Below are 26,013 nucleotides of genomic sequence, written 5' to 3'. Positions count from 1 at the left end.
AATGTTTGGTCAATGGGAAGAAACCTTTTTATTAATTCACGTATTAAATATCAATTTTGATCAAATGTAAAGTGTAATATGGTATTTATATATTAACTGCTGCCCATGCAGTCACCTAGATTAAATAGAAACATATATTAAAATATTATATATTTAAAAAAATAAAATACTATGTATAAATATTAATACGCTGTGTTACAGATTGTATAAAAAGTACCATACAAAAAGTCTGACTGGTTAAAGTCTGAAATCGTGCAAACATTTAGAACAATCAAAGCATTAATTATGTTAAGTAAACAAAAAAACTACGAACAAATCGTTAAAAAAGTGTGTTTCTGCAGCTGATTCTTCCTGTTTATGATGATGCACACATTGTTGTGTGTTGACACTTTCATGCAGTTACTTTTATTTACATGCATGTTGGTGAAATCTGTGTGTGCTGTATGTATACGAGGCACTCTGCAGCACACGGAGGTCCAACATGTGATGTATGTTAATAATAATCATGTATTTGTATGTGTGTGAGAGGCCGAATAACAGGGAGGTCTTCATTAAGTGTGTGTGTTTAAATTGGAGATATATTTCTTTGCAGATGGGCGGGGGTATCAATATGTATTGGTGTGTGTTTGTGTGTGTGTGTGTGTGTGTGTGTGTGTGTGTGTGTGTGTGAGCTATAGGCCTGTTTTCTCCTAATGGCAATTACATAACACACAGGGACTCATAACTCAAAAGGAGAAGCCAGGTGATTAAATCTTCATCAGTGCAGTAACTAATGTCTTTGTGTGAGTGTGTGTGTGTGTGTGTGTGTGTGTGTGTGTGTGTGTGCCCTAACATCCTTACACACATTAGCAAGAAGCTGCTAAATCATCTAAATTGTTAGGTATGCGTGTTGTTCTGTATAAAACTGATTATAAATAAAATAATTCACATTGTGCGTGTTTTATGGAACCAAACTGATAATAAAGCTTTTAAAATATGTGTGCGTTCATTTTGTATTTCTGTTTCAACACTTTAACTTTGGATAAAACAGAAGAAAATAGATTTGAGGAGCGACTCAGTGATCAGCCGCTCGACTCAAAGAATTATTGAAAGTGAAAACGAGAAAAATCGCCTCCCTCCATCTGTGACTTTAATCACAATAAACATTTATTTAGATTTTATGCCTTTTGTCCCTCCTTCCTTACATTCTTGATCTCTTTTCTTATGTCATATTTTTACCCTTTGAAACCTGAGCAAATTTGGTTTGATTTCTTCTGAAAACATGGGCAGAATTTAACAAGGAGTGGCCAAAAAAAATTTAAAAAAGAAATCAGAAAAAAAGTTACAAAAAATATTACCTGAAAATTAGCAAAAAAAAGAAAAAAGACAATGACCTTAAAAAAGTGACAAAAAATGTTTGTTGTGCGTATCTTTTGTAACATAATTTGAAATATATTTTTTCCAGTTTTATTGTTTTTTCAAATTTTCTAACAATTTCTAACATCCTCTCCTCTTTTTTAAAAAAAGTATTTTCATGTAATTGTCTTGTCACATTTTACTTATTTCTTGCAATTTGTGGTAAGCTGGTCATTGCCTTTTAACTCCATGTTTTCCAAAGTCATGGAAATATTCACTGTCATACTTACTCTCTTTTACCTTCTACCTCTTTTTTTGTTGCAATGGCTGAAAACCCTGTTTTTGTCGTTGATTTCCTTTTTTCTCTCCTTTCCTGATGAATCCTTCATAGTCAGAGTTATCTGAAGTTGTTAAAGTCTATCGTTTATCTCCTCACGTATATTTTTAGCCAAACTCAACTTCTTTGAACCCACACTAATTGTACACTACAATACAGAAGTGTGTTACATAAGGCGGCCTTGGAAATAATATTCCTCACAAAGTAATATTACATAAACCTGTTTAAGCAGAGATGGAGATTGACTGAGTGCAGCTGCGTGCGTCACACGAAGGTTGTGAGTGTGACACAGAAACTAATAATAAATTAAATTATAGACTGAAGAGCTGCAGCACATCAGCTCTGAAAACAGCGATAACATGCATAGTGTTTCATGTTACGCTGCTCTCGTGCGTGGATTAATCTACCGTACGATGGAGCCTAACCGCATGTACAGGGAGGCGACTTTAAAGTCTTCAGAGAGTTAATTAAAACCTCATTCATGCTATTAAATATTGATTGGTTTAGCAGCGAGGGAAGAGCGTTTGCAGCGTTGCTGTTAATCAAGGTTAACATGGTTAAACAACTTTTTCAATAATTGGAAAAATTAATGAAGCAAGAGGTGAGAGCGCTTGCTGGTGTATGAATGATGACTGTCCTCATCCACAAAGGAAGACGCACAACTGTAAATCTGCCTGTTCGACAACTACAGCTCCCATGAGGCACTGAGGGCGGCACGCTGCCGAGACTCAGGAGATATGTCGGTGCTGCGCGTTAACAAAATAATTGTTTTATCCTGAAATGAGGAAGAGTTTCATTTTCACCGTCTACTGCAGCTGCTCATACTCATTCATCATGAAACAGAAATCAGAAAAACAGTCAGCGGGTTATAAACGAATATCTGCAAATGAATCCAGAATCTGAAGGTAACGGACCAAAAATCTGGTATCAGAAGTTTTCTGGATTTTGTTCATAGTCCAGATTTCAATCATGTTTGAGCCGATATTAAATTTCAAATTTCAGAGACTCTTACCGAGCTAACATTGTGTGCATCATTTCCATACTGACAAAAGTTTATACATATAAACATATTTGTCTGCGTGATCTGAGCAGCTAACTGATGTTATCTTCAGCAGGTCGTCAACAACCCGGTTTTAAACATCCAAAAAACATGTATAAAAATGAACTGCATGGTAACCATGGTAACCTGAGGGAGCCTCTAACAGAGACAGGCCTTTATTTGTCAAAACGTGTCGACACAGGGGGCGATGAATTGGGATGAGGCTTTTTAAAAAAATTTTATGGTATTTCTTTAAACTAATCCCGATGAGCTAACACAGAAAAGCATCACACAGATGAAAAAAAAGAACTTCAGCTCGCACATTCAGCACCGAAAACTCCCAAAGTTTGACGGAAGACCCTCGACTGTCGCCGGGATTTTACAAATACTGAATTCAAGGCCTCCTCTGCAGGCCGAGCTGGGACTCGTCTGAACCGCTTTACACGACGTGTTGCACACGATCGATGGGCTTCAGCTGCCGACACGACGGCTGATGACATTCAACCATATCAACAACAACAATAACAGCCGGCGGCGCTCCTCCGAACAGTACGAGGCAGAGCTGTCAGGCCAACGCTCAGCAAACACAGAAGGCTCAGTGTGTGTGTGTGTGTGTGTGTGTGTGTGTGTGTGTGTGTGTGTGTGTGTGTGGGCCTGCGTACACACATTGGTTTTTCTTAGTGCCAACGTGCTTAGAAATAAATTTAAAAAATGCCGCTCTTTTGCTTCATTTTCTGAATCCAGGGTTACTACAGCTTAAAGAAATTCAAAATTAACTTGACTTTTTCATAGTTCCACTTGGAATTAAATTTAAGAATAATTTTACAGTAACTCAAACTGAAGAAAAAAAACATGAACTCACATCAGTTACTTTGAGGTGTGGACAATTTTGCTTAAATGGAACTTCAAATACTGAAAAAATTAAAAACTTTCTCAAGTAAAACACGTTGATAACAATCAACATACGTATGTCGTCATTCATTGAAAAAGTTTTTAATTTGATTGGACCTCGTGACATTAAATCCAGAAAATTATTTTTTTTAAAAAAGATATTATATTATATATTATTATGTTCTTTTGTGTGTTAATGTGACTGTAAGTTTGTGTTTAAAGTATCTTTGAGATAAATCTGGGTCTGTGTGTGTGTGTGCGTGATTTATCTGTGTCTGTCTTAGAGGGAGAAAAGTGTTTTCATGTTTGAGGAGAAGTTGTACATCGTGTCAGAGTGTCAGTCAGTGAGAGACTGAGTGTGTGTGTGTGTGTGTGTGTGTGTGTGTGTGTGTGTGTGTGTGTGTGTGTGTGTGTGTGTGTGTGTGTGTGTGAAAGAGTGTGACACGCAGAGAAAAGGTGTAGAGATGAATGTGTGAGTGCCATGTGTTTGTGTGTGTGTGTCAGTGTGTAAGTGAGAGTTTGAGAGGTGTGTGTCAGACTGAGCTGCTGGCAGTTTTCAGCTCAGAAATGGAAGTTTGTCAAACAGCCAAAAGTGAACTCAGCTTACAGGAAAAACTCCCCCCAAAATAACAAAATGCCAAATTGGTCATTGCTTTCTTTCCTTATGTTTTTACGAGAAATCAAACCCTTTTGCTCAGGTTTCAAAGGGTTAAATAGCTTGTGAAAGACGTCTGAATGCAGCACAAAAAAAGACAATGCCAAACCAGGTTTCAAAGGGTTAAAGTAGCTAATTTGCAAACATTAACCAGGCCACTCTTTGACGGATAAAAAGCTACTAAAACTGTGGTGGAAAAGCTTGTGGAAAGTTTCCAACTTTTCTTTAACAAAAAAATCTGCTCATATCAACAAACAGCATCAGGGATCGTTCACCGCGACAACACACACGCTCAGAATCGACTGCCGCTCTCTTTAAACGTGCTGGAAAAATCAAGTCCTCCCACAGAAAGAGGCTCTGAAAAGGCCAATGTCAGCCTGAATACTGGAGCTGAGACGACATGTCTGCTCTGTCCGAACATCCGACTGCAGCGTTTTAGTTTCTGACACGTGTAGGCGATGTCAGCACGCTCGTTAAAGTGAAACACTGTGAACTCACCCTTTTGATGTCCTTGCCGAAGGTCTCGCTGAAGCTGGAGCCGAGGATCTCGAACTGGACGTGAGAGTTGGAGCCGCTGTCCTTAAAATCCATCGTACCTGTCAGACCCGTGATGTTGCCCTGAAGGACGAGAGACAGAGACGAGAGAGGAGTCAAAAATCATGGACACGTTTACCGTCTCTCTGCTAAAACTGTAAACTTTTGTGACTTTAATTATGATGCCAATAAACATCAGAGTCTCCTTTATCTTGACCTCCTTCTTTTATTTGACTCATTTACTCTTTATGGCAATCCAGCTTCAGGATGGACGGGCCAATAAAGTGTGTGACACGAGCAGGAGACTTTTTTTTTTTCCTGAACTTTAACAAGAAGTTTTTGTTGCAAAACCGGATCAGACCTTAACCACAGTGGGGTCGTTAAAAAAACTACAATAACCACCTGTCAGCTGTACGCCTCCGCACATCAGTCGAGCTGCAGAGTTCACATTCAGTTATTGAAAAAACGGCTCAGGAGAACGACACAAACATTAGTGTCATCAGCTCAGTATTGTAAACTCCAAGTGAACCTTTGTGCCAAATTTTAGGAAACTCCCTCATGGCCTCCTTGAGGTACTGCAGTCATAAAGACAAGAGGACGCATGGTCATCGTGACCTACGACCACCACGTTCTAATGAAATCATGCTTGAGGCCAAGTGGAAGTTTTTGTCAAATTTTACGAAATTTCCTCAAGATGTTGTGAAGATATCACGTTCAACATAATGAAATTGATGCATTTTCACATCGACCTTGCAAAAATTTAATAATTTCATGCATGAATCCCTCAAGGTGTTCTTAAGCTATCATAATGAAACTTCTGCAATTTCTGACCTTGATCTTTGACTACAAAAATGTAATTAGTTTATGCTTAACTTGAAGAGGATGTTTGTGCCAAATTTGAAAAAAATGTGTTATTGAGATATTGTATTCATAACATTGAGAAGACAGGAGCGCAGTGACCTTGGACAACCAAAATCTAAACTGAGTCCAAATGGACGTTAGTGCCAAAATTGAAGACATTTCCTGTAAGGGTTCTTAAGATATCACATTCATGAGAATTGGACATGGAGGTAAATGTACAGACGTAGAGATTTACAGATTTACAGATAGACGGACACACAGAGAGGCAACCCAAAAACACAGCGCCCCTGGCCATGGCTATCGGCAGGACGAAAGGCAGACAAACTGTCAAACTTTTCTAATCTCTCGACATTTTGAAAGCACGGACAAATGATACCTGGCTTTCCTAATATCCAACATGTAGTTATTTCCTGTGGAGGACTTTGAAGCCGAACACGCTGCAGCACGAATCAGACAGCAGATATTAAGAGTACTTTATTAAACTGTATTCTATCTTGTACCGTTGTAAAGGGGCCTTGCCAGTGTTGTAAACTTTAATGTCCATGCATATAAAATATAATGAAGTGACAAGGAGAGGCAGGGACAGTGAGACAGACGAGGGACGGATGAAGGGAGAGAGACATGAAGATAACAAAAAGGAGTAACTGAGGGAGGAATAGTGTACGAGAAAAGGAGGGAGGACGATAGTATAGAGGGATGAAGGGGAGGAGAGAGCTGTCAAAAACAACACTTCATCAGTATCAATATCAATTCAATATTTAAAACAGCTTCAAATACTTATTTTCAGCATTATCGATGCAATAATAAAGCTGAGCTTTCTTTTTCTTTTAATTATTCTGTTGTTTTCAGCTACTAACTGAGAGGAAAGATTGTCCTGTTAACGCCTTGTTATATATATTTTTTGCTGGTGTCAAAAACCGATATATTTCAAGATATTAAAGTTGGAAATCCCAATATTGTGAAACACTGGTGCAGAGGAAAGGTAGAGAATTTACTGTTGTGATCTTTAGCCTTTTAAAACCCGAACAAATCTGCTTAATAATAATAAATAATTATAATAATAATAATACATCTTATTTATAAAGCGCTTTTAAAGGAACTCAAAGAGCTTGATTTTTTTCAAAAACGTGACATTAAAAAAAAAAAAAATTAAATAATTATAAATATGTAATATATAAGTTGTTCCTTAGTGTTTTTCTTTTTTTTCCATGACATTTTCTCCTAGCTTCTTTTTTTTTAATTTTCAAAATCTTCTAATTTCTTGCAACTTGTGGAACATTTCTTAAGCTGCTTATCACCTTTTTCCCCTTTTGACAGAAATCACACTAAATTTTTGCAGGTTTTAAATGGTTAAAAGTGTTGTCGCCACCCTTCCTGTAGCTTAAAAAAAGCAGATTTTACGGCTTTCTAAGGCTTTTTAAGGACCTGCAGACTCCCTGGTGACAACACCGCTGCAGAAAACCTGCTGAGAGTTTTGCCGTCTTGACCTTTGACACTGCTGCCGCCACCCTGCCTGTAGCTTTAATATGAAGCGGCATCCCATAATGCTTGTGTGATATTAATGTCAGATTTTTGACCCCAAAAAGGACACAAAGAACGCTGAACACATGAATCCACGTAAAAACTCTCAGCCCAAGAAAGAAGATGCTCAGATATAGATACAGCCCCAATTAATCATTATTTATTGATCACTGCTCGGGGTTATCAGCGTGTGATCAGTGACGTCTGCTCTCTCACTCCCTCTGTACGTCATAGAAAATACGATTCGAGGCTGACAGAGTGAGCTGAACTGAGCTGCTGACAGCAGTGCTGTTCCCCTCAAAGGCCACGGATGAAATGTCATTTCACGGCTTCCATCAGTTCAGGTTGGACGTAAACCAAGACTGAAGACGCCCGTCACCGCAGGCCGGCCGGCTAAATGTTGGTCCGTCAGCTGCAAAGGTTGAGCTCATTGTCACCTGGAGGAAAATAATGTCTGATAATGTTTGTTTTGGTTTGCGAACAGCTTGCTACAGAGTCAGCGATGCTTCCAGTCCTCCATCTGTCCTCAAAAAAATAAAGAAATACAACGTAAGTGAGGCGGCGGGAGGCTGTTTGTGCAGCAGGGCAGCGATTTCTGAACTCAGAGCTGACAGTGTGTCTGATTCTGATGGAAAATTAGGTTTGCAACTGAGACAAGGTCATGAGAGCTGCAAAGAAAAAGTAAAGGACAGAGAGGAAAAATAAAACAGTCAAGTGTATGACAGAGAATTTGTCTATAAAAAAGGAAATAAATGCAGTATTTTTTAAAGAAAAGAACAATGTTGCTGTACCGTCATTTTCCACTGTCACAAGTTTGTATTTCTTCTCACTCCCTTTTGAATGTGTAAACCAAGTCATTACGTATTTAAGCTTTCCTTTTGCTTTGTATTTTTCATTGTCAGTAAATATTACAGTTTTTGTGTGTCTGATTTTGTGCACTGCTCCAAATTTACAAACGGTCAAGTTTGTGTGTTTCTGAACACACTTTTATTTCTTTAAAAAATAAATATATAACTCACTGATATTAACTACAAAAAAAGGAACTTTAAAAAGGCCAATTCAACCTTTTGGAAAAAAATGTTTTAGACAGTAAAAAAAAAAAAAAAGACTTACGTAAAAGACGATTTTTTTTTCACCATATATAAAACAGATAACAATAAGATCATAGCTTAACAATGAAGGATCAGAGGATTTTTTGAATTTCTTTGCAAATAGTCACTCTTAATTTTGATAGCATCACCTTTACCACAAAAGGCCAAATCAGCAATTTGGTTGAGCAGGTTTTTTTAAAAAATATTTGGCCTTCATTAGATTTTTATTTTTGTATAAAATAGCATAAATCTGTTCAGTCGGACCCGTTAAACTATAACATGTTAAAATCCCATCATGTCTGTATCGAAATATAACGGCAGACTGTTGAGTGTAACAGCGACATCTAGTGGATTTTTTAGCACAACAAACGTAAACTTAATAGTAGAGGTAGCTCAATCATATAAAATAAATTCAACACTTTATTTAATAAAGATTTATATGGACTCAAAATGTGGGAGATCACATCTAAATAATGGCGGTTTTGACTGTTATTCATTAGTAACTCTGGGAGACGTCACAGATGCATCTGCATTATGAGGATAACAGGATTTTTCATGCAGGGTTTCGCAGGTATTTTCATTCAGGCTGCCAACTTTATATATAAAAATACATTCAATATAAACAGGAAGGTTACATCTCGAGGAAAAAAATGTTTGGAGTGAAAGTGCTCTGCAGCGTCCATTTTTCACTCTGTGTTTGCCGTCGTCTCACAAAGTCATTTTCCATCTCATCAGCAAAGAAGTCACAGAGACGGCGGCTGATGGAAATGTTGCTCAAGTTCAGGAAAACAGGACATTTTGTTCCTGTATGAGACGCGGTGATGGACCGTTCTGCAGGAAAAACAGTCGACGTAAAATTCAGACTGTTCGAATGACTTTCTGACACGGAGGCGAAACTCATAAAAAGAAAAAACGCTCAAAGTTAAATAGGAATTTTTATGGGCACAAAGATGCATTTGGAGAATATTGTGACAAAATGATGGAAACATTTTTGTGCCTCGACGAGAAATGACTTCTCATAACTTATAACTGACATAACTTGTGTCTCTCTTTTTAAGTTTTGGCAACAATTTCTATTGATTACAATACTGTTTGGGTCATTTCGCCATTGTGGACAAAACACAACTAAAAAGAGCTTTACAAACAGCAGAATATGTATTGGGGCCACGAAACATAAGAATTAGACTGAAATTACATAATATAACCAACTGTTTTGTAGCTGGTGGGTTTCACTGTGATGCTACACTTAATAAAAAAAATGAATTTGTGGCCAATTATCAGGCTGAAATCATTTATTCTGAGTAAGAACTGCAGCACACTGCTGCAAGCTGAATGAGGACTTCGCCAGAAAATGTCATTTGCATTATTTAGGTTAAATTTCAAGCTCATGAATGAAGGATGGTTTTTCCAATAAACTCTAGTCAACGTGCTAAAAAAATGCAAAAAAAAATAAACATTGGAAAAGCAGACAACTGATTTGTTGTCATTACCGTTTTGCAATATTTGGAAATATACATATTTTGAAAAGTAGTCGAATAAGCGATGTTGGAACGTAATTTTAAGGTGCTTTCCTTAAAAATGTCTATCTGATGCTACTTTATTCTTACTTCTACTCAGCACATTAAAGAGTTAGATAGATATATTATGTGATTTCTTTTAGATAATCAATAAATGTATCAAAACACCGATGCAATTATACAAATTATCAATATTTAAAAAAAAACAAAAAAAACCTTTGGTAGCCTACTACAATAATAATATCAATTGCTCTTTTTTGGTCCATTGGATACAATTTGCAATAAAAATAACTGAAGTGAGATGAACTGATAAAAAACGTATGCGTTTTATATTAAACAAATGTTTTCAGATGAAAAAAGGTAATAACTCAGTATATATTAATATGTTGTTGAAACACTTTGTACATCGCAAAACATTTTAAGTCGTAATAAAATTATATTGTGACAGTATTCTGTGTATCATGGGGCCTTTGGTGAGTCTCACTCCAGGTAGCTATTTTACAGTGCTACAAATTCAGCTTTAATTAATGTGCAGATTTAGATTATTAAAATATGATATAAAAAATATACTTATAAATGATAAGGAATTATTGTAGATAAATCTACCCAGTGGTTTATAAATTAATTAAAATGAGCTCCACTTTTACCAGCTGCAATATTAAAATGATGAACACATTAATGCATCAATAATCTGATAATATATTTTATTTTATTTTATTTTATATTCTGAATTGGGCCATTCTGCATTACATGTATGAGAACTTTTACTTTTCTGCTTTAAATGCATTTTGATGCTAGTACTTTTACTTTGGGTAAGATTTTCAATGCATATGAGTATTTTTACATTGTAGTATTTGCACTTTGCACTGAAGTAAAGATCTGAGTGCTCTGAGTACTATGTTTCGGGAACAGAGAGAAAACGTGCAGACGGCGGTATTTTCAGCCGTCCTCTCAGAGCTCTGACGCAGAGCACTGTCGAGGTGATTATCTGGGATTCTGGGTAATTCTGTCAATATCATTAAAAAACATAAAGTGGCGTCAAAGGTCCACATCAGTAAAGACATCACTGTGCACCAGGCGCTGCTGTCTGAAATGCTCTCCTCAGTGATTATATGTGTGAGCACATTAAACAAGAAAAAGACAGAGAGATCACTAACGAGCTCGGCGGTCGTTACCACGAGAAACGTCAAAGAAACAAAGTGATGTTTTTTTAATAACGCGGCGCTCTTCATGCTCTGAGGGACTCATCAGCGCGCCTCAAAAACATCTTTCACCAATTAGACCGTGAGAACCGCACTACAGGTTGTTCGACGCAATTTAGATGCACATCAGGGTTTAGGATGAACGGCTTTTCTCGTTTCATGTTTCAGCGGCGGCGCTTCCCGTTTGATTTCACCTTCGTTAACAAATAAATTGTTTATTCTTTTTCTTAAGGTTGTTGTAAAATCTAATCATGCTTCAGTGTTCTCCTCCGCACGCTCTCCTCCGTCTTCAAAGGTTTATTCAATTAAATGCTTAATGGAAAACAACACCCCCCCGCCCGTAAAAGATGTGTTGAATCAGACTGAAGCTGCAGAGCAGACGAAGGCCACGGAGAGATAACAAGCACCTTCCAGCTGCTAATCACTTCAACAGCCTTGAAAAGATCATCTTCAGAGGACGTGGACATCTTTGATGAACTGCTGCCATATTTCATTTGAAAAAAAGATAAAGAATCTAAAACACATTTCTATTTGCAATCTCACAAATATTAATGATTCAGTGAACAGAAACGTAATGCTCACTTTGGGATTCCATCAAATTACTACGATCGATCAAGTGGAAGCTGACGACAAAACAGCGAAGCTGCGGATTATTGGAGGAGTCTGATGGGCTGATCTGATGCTGAAATATCACAAGACTATAAAGCAATAATACCCAACTTACAGCCCGCGGGACAAATCTGGCCCCCCATAGGGAGCCAAGTGGCCCCCGAACTTTTTTCTAACTCACAGTCAAAATGAAATGATTGACACTGTGGATTTTTTTGTCCTTTTCGTCTCCATGAGGTGTCAGAGACATAAAACAGCATCAAAATAGAGCTTGTTGATCAAAAAAAGAGCCAGAGGAGGATCCTCCACACCCCCGACAGAGGACACAGCTGAGACACTATGTCATGTCCTAAAATCATAGAAATGTCCTGAAGTTGTGGAAATGTCCTTAAATCTCAGAAATACCCTAAAACCACAGAAACATCCCAAAAGATGAGAAACATCCTAAAATCCTGGAAACGTCCTTACAATCCTGAAATCCTACAAACACTCTACAATCCTTGCAACACAAAAAAACCCCAAGAAATGTCCTAAAAAATTAGGAAATGTGTAACATTTCTAGAAATGTCCTAAGATACTAGAAATATCCTGAAATCCAGGAAACATCCTGAAATCCAGGAAACGTCCTAAAATCCCACAAATGTCCTAAAATCCTTGAAATGTCCCAAAATCAAAGAATGTCCTAAAATCCTTGAAACACCTAAGGGGCTGCAGCGACTGGCCCCTGGGCAGAAATGTCCTAAAATCCTAGAAATGTCCTCAAACCTTATAAACATCCTGAAATCCAAAAAATGAAATAATGGCAGAGAGGGACAAATCAGCACGATGTAATGACATTTATTGAAATTAGTGAAAAGTCCACATGTTGCCTTAAATCTAAAGGTCGCAGAGACGTCGCCGTTTACAGCGCTGCCTCCGTCAGAAGGCACAAAATATCGACCTCCTTCCTGGTCTCATTTGGCTGTTGTCAGAAACTTTTGACTCTCTAGTGCCATCTGTTGGCCGAATCTGTGGCAACATAAAGGACACGGAGGCATGAGGGCGGTGATTTGATGACCCTTAAAATAAACATAAATGAGCCTTCAACAGAATCTGTCGGTGATTTTGACAGCACGTACCTTCTGGATGGTCTCCAGCATGGACCAGCCTCCGTTCCAGGGCTTGGTGGACTTCCTGATGCAGTTGAGGCTGGCCATACTGTGCCACTTCCTGTCCTCCAACTTCCTGTAGAAGGCGTTGGCGAGCATCAGCACGCTGTCGTACAGGTAGAGGTTGGACACCTGGAGAGAGGAAGAGGAAAAAATGGGCTTTTCAAAATCAAGCGTTAAAAAATATTAAACATTAATATGATTTTCTGCTTTCATTGAGTTTATTTTTTTAAACCAGCATCAGTCCTAATAATAAATATCAAATATTCATTAATTTTCAGAATTTTAACCCTTTAACTGCTAGGTTTTTGTCATGATGCCACAATGTTTTTAGGTGAAATAAACAAAAAAAATATTTTCTATAGACTACATGCTAAGTACTTTTTTCATTATTGTGACAGTTTGGGATGTGTCAGTGATTTACATTAACATTGATTTTTACACATTATTATTTTCTGTGCAGTGTCAAATATTCACCAAAATTTGAAACATACAGTATTTGTTTTAGCGCGCGCACACACACACACACACACACACACACACACAGGCCACATGTGTGACACAGCTGGACTATGAATCATCTGCCGCCTCTAAACTAACACCACCATGAGCACTGCTGACACACACACACACACACACACACACACACACACACACACACACACACACACACACACAGGCCACATGTGTGACACAGCTGGACTATGAATCATCTGCCGCCTCTAAACTAACACCACCATGACACCATGACCATGACCACACACACAGGATGGTGTTGAGATGACAGCCGGCTAGTAGCCAGCCTGTCCACATGTGATCATGTGATCATGTTGTCTCTCAACCCGAGCTGCAGAGGCCAGAGGAAACACACACCGACAAATCACACACACACACACACACACACACACACACACACACACACACACACACACACACACACACACACACACACACACACACACACTACGGCAGGGAGCAGAGACCAAATGCAGGGTGACAAATGAGCATCACTGCGTCCAGATGAGTACAGCTGACTGGCATGAAGTCTGCACAGCACGCAGCCTGAGGCCACACACACACACACACACACACACACACACACACACACACACACACAGATAAAGCATTTCCCCTCGTCCTCTTTTGTCATGGAAAGAATAAAATGTGAAGAGAACAAATTTCTGTGACAAAGATGGCGGCAGAAGAAAAGAAAATGTGCGAGCTCGTGTTATTTTCAAAAAGCTACAATCTGTGACCCAAATGTAAAACACAGAAGCGGAGCGCCGTCGCTCCCAAACCGGTGTGTGAATACAGAGACAACCAGTGAATCTGTCGGCAGGAAAATACAGGTCAGGCCTCAAATCTGTCATCTTTGTTCACACGCTTCACCGCTGATGATGGCAGAGAAGAAAAGTCGACACAACGTTCGACACAGAAGCTTCAGTTTGTTTGTTTCAGTGCTCTAATTCTTACAGAGACAATATTCCTCCAACGATGTTTTACATGAATAATGAAAGTGAATTTTCAGTTTACAGTCCGGTTTACATTCAGCTGTTCTTGCTCTGGTTACACTAGCATACTGTTTAACCCTTTGAAACCTGAACACGATGGCTTTTCTTCCAAAAACATGGAGGCAATGAACAACTTAAGAAAAAATGACCGGAAAATTAGCAAAAAATAAAAGATAAAATAAAATAAAAGTACAAGAAAATTACCTTAAAATTACAAAAAAAAAGTAAAACAAACAAACAAACAAACAAACAAGGAAATTGCTTTAAAAAAAGCTTATGATGACAAATTAAAAAAAAAAAAAATCTAATTATAATAATTATAAATATAGTTTTTGGGACATTTTTCCCTTTTTTAAATAATAATTTTCCAAATTTAGTAATTTCTTGCAGTTTGCTGAACAGTTCTTGCCTTTTTTTCTGATAATTTAAAAAAAACAAACAAACCAATTTGCTTTTAAGGTTTAATATTTTGTGAAGTTATCTGAATGCAGCACAAGACAAGTGTCCTCTCTCCAGGTTTCAAAGGGTTAAGTTACTAAACTCAGATTTCAGCTGCAAGAAACACAATCGGCTCCCTTCAGAGTGATGGTGTCCGTCCTGACGACCTGTCTCTGTCTCTGTCTCAGACTCTCTGTCTCTGTATCTGTCTCTAACTCTCTGTCTCTCTCTCTCTGTCTCTGTCTCAGTCTCAGTCTCAGTCTCTCTCTCTGTCTCTGTCTCTGTCTCAGTCTCTGTCTCTGTCTCTGTCTCGCTCTCTCTCTGTCTCTGTCTCGCTCTCTCTCTGTCTCTGTCTCAGTCTCAGTCTCTGTCTCGCTCTCTCTCTCTGTCTCTGTCTCAGTCTCTGTCTCTGTCTCTGTCTCTGTCTCTCTCTCTGTCTCTGTCTCTCTCTCTCTCTCTGTCTCTGTCTCTCTCTCTCTCTCTGTCTCTGTCTCTGTCTCTGTCTCTGTCTCGCTCTCTCTCTCTGTCTCTGTCTCAGTCTCTGTCTCTGTCTCTCCTCCATCAGGGAGGAGCTGCGGGGTGAACGACATCTATGAACATTTAACCCTGTTTTGCATGAATTATTGAGACAAATGTCCTCCTTCACCTGCTCCCCGAAGGCTCCAGGTGAGGACAGAGAGGTTTGACAAAGGTCAAGGAGAACGAGACGGGTGAGAGAATGATGGAGGGGAGACAGAGAGAGAGAGAATATTTCGGTGGTTTATGATTTATGGAGGACGGTCATATAGCTCCTCACTTGCACCTTGTATTTAGATTTTTCCAAACACTTTATAGTTCAACAAAAAAAATTCAAACATTTTCAAATTTTCGGCGCATTGTTTGGATTCATACTGCACTTTTTTGAATATTACCCGTGTCCCTTGGCTCCCTATTTAATTTGAATTTTATTTTATTTTATTTTGTCTACAATGGCTAATAATATGCTGTAAAATATGAAGAGAGAAGAGTGAACTGAGAAATTAAAGAGAAGAAGGGTTAAAGTAAAACAAAAAAGTGGAACAAAAGAAAGACATGAACGGAAAAGAGAGCGAAAGAAATAAAGAGGAAGAAAAGATAAACTGAAAGTAGAGCGACAGTAAAGAGACGTGCAGCAGACGGAGTGTGTGTGTGTGTGTGTGTGTGTGTGTGTGTGACCTCTGTGTTTTGATGTCAAACATCTTGTAGAAAAACACACTCGTCTCCACAAATGTCAAAACAAGACAGAAAAAAAACACACATTTGTCGATGTGAATTACAGTAATGGTTCTGCCTGCTGTCAGACTCACATCACTGTGATATTTCATAACTGGGAATAATAGTCAGTGTGTGTGTGTATGTATATGTGTGTGTGTGTGTGTGTGTGTGTGTACCTATGACAGTGTGTAAAGTCAGGCGCTGCATAGCGACTGTGTGTTCATAAATAACTGCAACTAACCATAAACTGTGGATCAGAGATCCTCAGTCAGCCAGGGGCCCGTCACAGCGACACATACACGTGTCTGTGATTTTAGGATTTCAGGATGTTTCTTGGATTTTACATCTTTTAGGATATTAGCAAGTTTCTAGGATTTTAGGACATTTTTTTTACTTTAGGACGATATTTGGATTTTAGCACATTTCTAGGATTTTAAGGACATTTTTAGGATTTCCAGACATTTCTAGGAATTTTATGACAATATTCATATTTTAGAACATTTCTGGGGTTTACAGACATTTTCCCGATATCTATAATTTTTGGGCATTTCTACGATTTAAGGACATTTCTTCGACTTAAGGACATTTCCAGTATTTTAGGACAATATTTGGATTTCAACACATCTCCAGGATTTTAAGGACATTTTTAGGATTTTAGGGCATTTCTAGGATTTTAGGTTGATATTCACATTTTAGCACATTTCTAAGATTTCCAGGATTTTTTCAGATTTTAGGAGTTTCTAGGATTTAAGAACATTTCTTGGATTTAAAAAAAAAAATATAATCCTGTAATGCCTCTAAACAAGCTCTATTTTGATGCTGTTTTATTTACTCTGGCACCTCATATTTATTAAAAGTACAAAAACAGTTCCTTGTATTAATCCCTTTATACGTCATACGTGTATGATGTCATGCATGTATGACGTCATGTGTGTACAGGATCATGCGGTCTCTCTGCGATGCTGCTGCAGCGCGTCGGCTGTCTGAGACCTCGTGTGTCCTCATTTAACATTCGGCTGATATTTGAACACTGAGATTCGTTCTGACAGCCTCGCGGCGTTCACCGTACTGTAAGACCACAGTGTGGGCGGCTGAATTTATGAATGTGCTCACGGATTTACGGTGTGTATCTGTGTGCGTCCCTGGGCCCCACACCATGGACGCCCGGGGCTCCGAAATGAGTCAAATGCAGATTTTGTTAAAGTCTTCAGACTGTGACTCACTTACAGAAAGTATTAAAGCAAAAGGGAAAGAAGGTTTGAGGAATCTGTCCTGAAATTCTTTTTACCTTCATTTAATCGTTTGTACCCTCCAATTATTTAATTTGTCCCTTCAAATGAATAATTTGATCGTTTGAATGACGAATACATTTTGGCCTCAAAGTATTGAATTCGCTCCTCAAGCATTCCTGCAGCCGGACCACTTTAATCCTGGAATGAGGTGAATCTTCGTGTTCGGCTGTTAAACAGATCTTTGTCACATTCTTCTCCGAAGGACGATCTGTCCTCCATATGAGACACCGGAGGACACCAATAAAATATTACAGAGAGGGATTTTAGTAATTCGAGGACGCACATTATTCTGAGTAAATTGAAAAAGTTTGTAGTTTCAGGACACAAATTCCAAACTGGAGGTAATAATTTATTAAAAATCTGTCCTCTGTAACTCTGACTGGACTCTTAACTTTCACATTAAAGGAAACTTGTGTTTTTAAAAAGTCTGATCATTTTGAAACTGACATTATTTTAACTAGTTTTAACATTTTGCCATCAGCTTACAACGAGATGTGGAGCAGTGGGAACTCTAAAGAAAGTCCTTAACATGCAATAACGTCCTTACCTTTTCCTAACCTTTTTATCACGTGGTGTCCCTTTTTTATAATTCAGGGTCCCCTCTTTAAATTCGGACGTATTTGTGGGTTTTTGAATGCAGGCATACTACTTTTGTTCTTTTTTTCCCTTCAGCAGCGGTTTGAGGAATCTGAGTCACTGTGTGGATAACTGATCTGTTGATAAGAGGAGCAGCTACTGCAGAGTGAGTGAAAGCAAACTGTTAGACCCAGCAGCATGAACGGTTACATTTCACTTCTACTGCGTCTGATGTTCTGCTGCTCCGTCTGTGCCCAGAGTACGATCTGCGCTCCGAGAGTGCGCTCTAATGAATAATAGAATTGTAAATATATCATAAAAGGACTCCTAATGAACGCTCCAGCTCCAAAAATATACAATCCTCCACATTCATGTGATGTTGGACGGTGCGAGTTTCAGAGTTGGGAAGTCATTCTTCTGATTTTTCTGTCTTTGTGTGCTTTGAGGTTGTAGGTATGTGATCGATTTACTTTCCTTTTTTTCTTGTATTTTTCACTCATTTTTTGCTATTATTGTATCTTTTCTTTTCAAGTTGCTCATTGTCTAATTCGGATGTCTTTTAAAGAAATTAAGACAGTTTGCTCAGGTCTCAAATCAAAATCCATGTAAGAAACAGCGATATATTGTTATAAAACTAGTTTTTCGTGCCAACAAAGCTGCGATGGCTCACTAAAATAAGAAACTTTTTTGGGGGATTTGTAGTCTGCAGCTTGGCGGGTGTCTTGACTCTGCATTACGCCTTCAACCATCTTCTACAACAACCAAGACTGATATATAAATCTGTAAAGCTTAATTTTGTCAGGATATCCTTTATCCAGACTCTCCGTAAGCAGCAGCTTAAACTCGGTGAAAGTCAACAAACTGTCCTCGGAGCATTGATCCCGGAGACAGAGACAGTCCGTCTCCACCTGGTGTTAATGATCGGTGTCTTACCTCCAGGTTCTGCAGGTATCCCTCCTGCGGGTCACACAGCAGAGACGAGATCCGGTGGTTGTGTCTCATGCAGCGGGTGCTGCTGTCCCTCCACATGGGGAAGATCTGCCGGATCACCGTCATGCGCCCCAGTGCACTGTGGGTAAGCTCCAGGATCTCTGTGTCGCTGATTTCCTGCAGAAAGTGAAGGAGACATCAATGACTTTTATGTATGCGTCTTTATTAGAAAACTGATCCTTTTTTTGTCTGATAGCAGCTTTCCTTAGATGACTGTAGCACAGTGATACTCAATATACGCCCCCCGGGCCAAATCTGGCCCCTGACAGGGTCCCGGGAGGCGTGTCAACAGGTAAAGTGCGTATTTGAGCACCTGATGGACAAAATAAAGTTTACCTCCTCCACCAAATTAATGAAGAGCAGCAATCAGGCAGTTTTATCACAGAGAAACAAATGGCGGTGACTGCAGGACTCACAGAGGCCGTTGAAAACGCCGCCTTTATTGATGCACGTTTAATTGCTCTGACAGAGAGAAACCCAATTATTTTCTGTGAGGTGTAATTATAGATAGCCTCAATCTACCTCTAAAAGCACAAAAATAATCCATGAATAATATTAGCTTTATTACGCTTTATAACACCAAACATAATTACAGACCACGACTTGAACAGGAGTCCCCACTAATGACTCTGTTTGTTTTCTTCAGCCTGATAGAAAAGTCCACTTTGTTGCATTTCTGCATTTAGGCTCCTGCTGTCCAATTAAAAGTGAGCAGGGGCCTGTAAACAAAAGTCACACGGATTTGCAGCTCATTTATCGGAGTTTTGTGAACATGTCATTCTGTCAGGTTAAAGGCTTTAAAGTCAAAACAAGTTTGATTCCAGCGCCTGTAATTGCAGCCGAGACATTAAGAGTCTGTCTGTGTTTGCTGAGAGGTTTTTACTTTATCCTGCGTCCAGTCAACTCAGAAAGACAAAAATAAATATGTGAGCATCAGTCCGAGAAACATCATGAAACTCTAGAAACTTGTCCAAACACTTTACAAAACCCGAAACATTTTAAAATCCTAGAAACATCATGACATTTTAGAAATATCCGAAAATCTTTGAAATGTCCAAAAATCCTAGAAATGTCTTGAAAAAAACAGTCTAAAAACACTCAATAACATGGAAGTGTTCAATGTTCATTTTTAAACTTTAACCAAACATGGACAAGACGTCCATAGAAAAATAGAAATTTAGACATTAAAAAAAAATACCTGAAAGCTGGAAAAAGATTTTGTAAAATACAAGAAGTTCCAAAAAAGCTATGAGACAGAACCTTCGGTGACACTGGGTTGTTAATGTTTTGATGAACTAACACAAAGTAAACTGGAAAAAAACACCAACAAAAAAACCTTAAGTTGAGGTCAGAGCTCTCTGCAGGCAGATCAAGTTTTTCCACCAAACTGGGAAAATGTTTCTTTTTTTTTTAACATTTTTTATCTTTATTAAAAGTAACTTTGACTGAAGTGCTGACATCCAGGTTTTCTGTATATATACGTGTATACATATATATATATATGTATATATGTATATATTTATACATAACTTTAGGAGCGGGTGATGCTGTTAGCAGGGACAGGGACGCTCAGAGGGGACACTGTGTCCATTTCACTGTAGCTTATTGAGAGGCAGGGAGACTTCAGATAACAGAAAACAGGATGTTTATCTTAAACAGGTCGTTGGACGGCATTATAAAGCTGCTGTTGGACAATAAAAGTCTCCTTCGCTCGTGGCTCATCATGAATTAAACTGCTGGACTGAACGCATTAAAGACGGAGGAACAACTTTTCACAGAACTAAACACTAAAAATGTAAAGGTTGTCCTGAGGGCGGCACCAGATGGATGGACACACTGTTTTCTAAAAGTGGAGGGACATTTTTGGACACCTGCGACTCGGCTCTAACAGTTACGGCTAAATTCTAGCGGGACCGTCAACGCTGGAATACCAGGGCCAACTGCGGAGCGCCAAATCTAGCGGAATATTAACGTGCATGTAAACGTATGTTCTCTCCTCTTCGCTTCAAAGTTTAAATGAAGTTTTCTGCAGCGATGAAAAGCATTAATCTAACGTGCAGTCGAAGGTGTGTTCACCTGTAACTCCACACGCAGCAGTGAGCTCACACCCCGGAGGACACTTCGAAACCATCGAACAAAGGTGACCGAAGACCGAAGGCGCCACCGTCTCTGCTTCTCCACTGTCCTCTTTACGTCCATAACACCAAACTGACTTCCTGCGCAAAATGTCACTCACAGTATGGATCGTATGCATTTAAAGAATATTTTCGCTTTTACTTCGAAAACTGGATGAATGTCGCTTTACTTCAGACATCTTTCTTTCACATCTTTCACAAAAACTTAGGAAGAAATGTTTAACAAACTGCGAGAAAATTACAAGATGTATAATATATATATATATATATATATATATATATATATATATATTATATAATATTATATATATAATATTTTTTTAAGTTGCATTCTTCTCACGTTTTTTTTTGTTCAAATAAAGCCAACTTAAGTGCATTAACAGCAATTATTATTATCTTTCATGTTTGTTTTTAACAATTGTTAAAAGTTTTTTCTTTAAACATCAGGCAGGCCAAAGAGCACCTAATTTTGGGTTTAGCACTCTGGTAACTTGAATGAGTTAAAATGATTAAATCTCTTCCGGACTTTCTAAATGTTATCGGACCAAAAGGAAACGAGTCATTTTATGGGCGTTTTAACGCTCAACATACAAATCGGCTGATTTACAGACAACTCTTTCACACTGTTGATACAGTGACTGTTAGTTTGGGCGGAGGCAGAGACACTCAGCAACAGAGTCTGATTAAAAATAAACTGAAATCCTTTAAAACTCTGCAGAGTGAAACTTTAAACTCCACACAACGTGCAGTCTATAAAAATATAATTTATGGAATAATCGGGCGCTGCATTATTGGATCTCCTGCTCTTTATTTTAATAAATGAGATGAAGTCACAGTTTGGAGTTCATTTATTATCAGCGTGATTATTTTTCAAACAGACTTTTACCTCCTAATCCGGCGCCGGAGGAGCGGGCCGCTCTCATTACCTGCACTCTAACAAGTCATTAGCCTTTGGTTTGGTGACGGAGGAGAGATAAGAAGAAGAAAGCAGCGCGGAGAAACAAGGCTCTGATGGATTTAGCTGTCGATACGGGCGGATGCTCTAACAGCCTCACCTGGAGTGGCTGTGATGTAACCTGGGCCGCCTTTTGTTCGCAAAGCGTCCGATTTGCATTTCAAAGAGCCGAGCTGGTGTCGTTAACAGTTAGAGTCCGTTTTCATCTGGTCTGTGCCGACTGCTTTCCACTGGCTGCTTTAGGTAATTAGGTTTGTTTAACACGAACACTTTTTAAAATACAACCTTGAAACAAACTGAGGGCTCGGCTAACAAAGGCTGCTGATTAGAAAAGCGTGTGTGTGACAAGTTTGCAGAGCCACCTTTTGTTCTTTTCCTTTGTTATTTTGAAGGGTCGTTTCCTGGCCGACAGGTCTTTGAACACACCGCCGAGACATTTCAAGTCAAACATCAGTTATTACAAATTATCAGGGTTCAACGCACAAATTCTCAGGACCTTGAGGCAAATTTAGGACCATAAAGTCTCTGAAATGACCATTTTTTGTTCTTTTTTATTACAGTATAACAGCTTTTAAAAATAGGTATTATTTAAAAAAACTGAATTAGAACAGGACAAGAAATTAATATTTTAATAGTATTTATGAGAGGAGAGGGGGTAGTGCAAAAAAAGGGGAGAAACTCATGTTTTTTATTGTGGGGGATAAATCTTTAAACGACTATTTTGTATTTATTTTACTGTCGATTTAACTTTTTTTTGGCCAATTTTTAAAGAAAAAAGTTTTATTCTATTTCTATTTCTATTTTTATTCTATTTCTATTTCATTTATTCATTTTTGTCAATTAAAAACAAAGAAAGTAAACAAAATAAAGTTATGGCACATTTTGTTTTGGGTTTTTTCTTTTCAGGATTTTTGGCAATTTTTAAAGAAAACATATTTGCTTTCTACTTTTTTTTTGGAAATATTTGAAACATTTTGGCTTTTTAACAAAAACTATATGATGGTTTTAAAGAAAATGTTTTGGCAATTTAAAAAATAATAATAATAATTTTGGTGATTTTTGAAGAAAACATTTGGGTGATAATTTTCCTTTTCTTTTTAATTTAAAAACAAAAAGCAAAAAAACAACGACAACATTTTGGATGCTTTCCTTAAAAAAATGCCAAAATTACACTATCGGAGTTAGAAACTGTAAAAAACAGAAACTATTGTTGTATTGTCAAATTTCTGATGATGATGATTATGTTGCTCTACAGGTTTTTGAAACAAAATTCAATGACTTTTCCAAAACTTTCAGGGTATATTCAATTTTCCAAATCTGGTCCAGGCCTGAAAATGGCTTTTTGCAAATTCCAGGACTTTTCCAGTTTTTTTTTTTTTTAAAGGTTTTTTGAAATGACTGTAAAAACTGAATTATGACACTTAAAACCCTGATCTCTGTTCCTCCTCAGACTCTCTGACCAAAACCCTTTTTCTGCTGCTGACCTTTTAAAGCAAAGTCTTTAGCTTTTACTGAAATATCTCGGCAGCTGTTGGATGGATCGCCGTGACATTTGGTGCGGACGTCTGTGGTGCTCGACGGATGAATCCTACAGACTCGGGATGATCTCCTGACTTTTGCTCCAGTGCCACCAAGAGGTTCACATTTACTGTTTTATCAGTGAAATGTCTACAACTAATTGATCGATTGTGGTGACATTTGGTTCACACCTTCCTGATCCCCTCAGGAGGAATTCGAACAGCTTTGGTAAACCCTTCAGTTTTCATACAGCACTATTATCATCCAGTGTTTTTGGACCTCACAGTGGTGGGACTCCCTGAAATGAACCCTGAGAGCCTTAAGGGCCTTTTTTTCGGTTTTCATCCACTCTGCCAATAGGAAAACTGAATTAGCTTCATCATTAACTTCACCTTTCACTGATGTTGCTGAAAAATTATTCAGTATTAAAGTGTTTGAATGTCATCGTGTATAATAACAGGAACTGCACAAATATGTAACTCATCCACAGCCGTGGTTCAGGTATTTTTGGGGCCTCAGAGTCTTCGAGGAGTGACTAAGCTCCACATGTCTGAGGGTAAATATACTGTGAGACCTGAGACCTTGTAGAAATACACTTCATAAATCATTTTTCTGTTACTTAAAGTTTTTGGCATTTCTATGTCCGTGTGTGTTGAACTAAGAGCTTCTTTCATCTGATTTATGTTGCCGTTACACTTTTCTTTTTGTTTTTAGTTAGAAAAAGATACAAATTTTAACAAAAAAAGGCAAAAACAAAAATGGATAATAACTTATACTCAATGAATAGATTCAAATTAGCAACAAGAAACTGCATCTTACATGTTTGAAAAGCAGTATGTTTATGAGTAAGTTTATTTCCACATCAATCAGGCATTGTTGGCAGGATACCCCCCGAAAAAATTGCTTTTCTCGACTCGAGGAGTTTGACGAATATAAAACCACCATGTTTCAAAAATTCAGTATAGTAAGAGTCATAATTGAGCCTGGTTGCAGTTGCAGGTGTCCTGTCAGCAGTTTTACATATGTCTTTTTATAACGGTGTCTTTTTATAACGAGGAAAAGGCTGAGCAGCTTTCCTGTGAGGCTGGAGCTAATGTTAACTTCGCTTTATGACTGAGGCTGATGTTGGTGCGACACTGAGATACTAGTTAATGTCATCAAACAGCCGTTTAATGACAACCGGGGTTCTCATTTTGAACCCCGAAAATGGCGCCGCTTTGTCAGTGCTTTTGGTATAAGAGCGCAACACCAAAAGGCACCGAACTTTTTCATGCTGGAATCTGGTGTTTGCTTCCCGTCTGAATGTGTTTTTTTTTATTCTAATCATTTTTTCCACCGTGCCAGGATGTGCATTTGTTGACGTCCTGGTGTTGGTTGCCATGTGCTTTAGTTGCCTAAACATAACCACGTGCAGCAGCATCCTGAAAGTTCTACAGTTGAAGAGAAATTTCTAGCAAACCACCACCGTATGGCAGCAATGTTGCACTGAATTGTGGGAAAACTGAACTAACTGACTGCTTCATTTATAAGTGAAAAATTATCCATGTGCATTAATATAGAAAACTGATTAATTAATACATGTTCACAAAACTCCAATATTAATACATTAATATTTGTGACACACACACACGCACACGCACACGCACACACACGCACACGCACGCACACGCACACGCACACGCACACACACACACACACCTTCATCTGTTACATCTATGCATGGATTCTGACTTCACAAAATTTGAACCTTTCTATTGTTGCTGACCTTGGTGAGGAAAAAAATAAGCACCATGACCTTCCTCAATAAAAGTGCTTCCATTTCTCTTCTTCACCACAAAGTTTCAAGACTCTCTTTATGTTTTTTTAACTGATAACGATGTGAGGACATTTCATTGTCCAAAGGGTTCGTGTGGATTTCCTGGAGCTGCTCACATTAAAGCTGACAGCTGCTGCCTCACAGACTCGCTGTAACCACTAGGCTTCACTGCCGCCCACCGAGTGTCTCTGCGCCTTCTCCCCTCTGCTTAATTACTGTCCCCGTCTCTCCTCCTTCTCATTACAGTAACACCGCTCCTCTCTACACCTGTTTGTTCTTTACTCTCTCCTCTTGTCTCTGTCTCAACGTCTCTGTGTCTCCGGGTCTCTTTAATTGGCGTCAGTGGAGTCGTCTGGCGGTGGCTGTTTGTGTTAGCAGCAGACGGAGGTGACAGGGTGAAAAGGACAGTCTCCTACTGCTGACAACACGCCTCGCTGTGTAATATACTGCCACCAGCACTACATGCACAGCGACTGTCTGAGCAGGACTACAGAGCGAACTGCACCTGCACAAAAAGGCTCCAAAACATTTGACACCGAAACATTTTGGTGCCGGAAAAAAATTCAAAATTTGGTGCTACTTAAAGTTGAGTTCTGGTTTTATACAACTTCTCATTTTTATCCACTATCCACCCCAAATAACTACATAAAGACACAAAGTTACCTTAAAGAGACGCGAAACAACCAAAAGGAGCCACAATATGATTACAACGCAACACAAATCAACTAAAAAGCCATAAAATTACCTCAAAGAAACACACAATTGTCTAAAAGAGGCACAAAATAACTAAATTGACACAAAAAAGGTCA

General features: G+C 38.5%; 1 protein-coding gene across 2 annotated transcripts in view; it reads right to left on the bottom strand.

The window, feature by feature from the left end:
- The window catches only part of grid1b (glutamate receptor, ionotropic, delta 1b), a 620,249-nt gene that overhangs the window by 98,032 nt on the left and 496,204 nt on the right, over positions 1-26,013 (bottom strand). For both annotated transcript variants that reach the window (XM_088069739.1, XM_088069738.1), the window contains exons 6-8: positions 18,724-18,897; positions 12,711-12,872; positions 4,756-4,875 (exon numbers count right to left, since the gene is read on the bottom strand). In XM_088069739.1, the coding sequence (XP_087925865.1) occupies positions 4,756-4,875; positions 12,711-12,872; positions 18,724-18,897 (456 nt within the window). The remainder of the gene's footprint in view (positions 1-4,755; positions 4,876-12,710; positions 12,873-18,723; positions 18,898-26,013) is intronic.

This window comes from Plectropomus leopardus, chromosome 19 (assembly GCF_026936395.1).
Source record: "Plectropomus leopardus strain MGB_pleo_1.0 chromosome 19, ASM2693639v1, whole genome shotgun sequence".
Lineage (NCBI taxonomy): Eukaryota > Metazoa > Chordata > Actinopteri > Perciformes > Serranidae > Plectropomus > Plectropomus leopardus.
The sequence above is the reverse complement of the archived record's forward strand: the minus strand, read 5'-3'. Positions and strand labels throughout refer to the sequence as shown.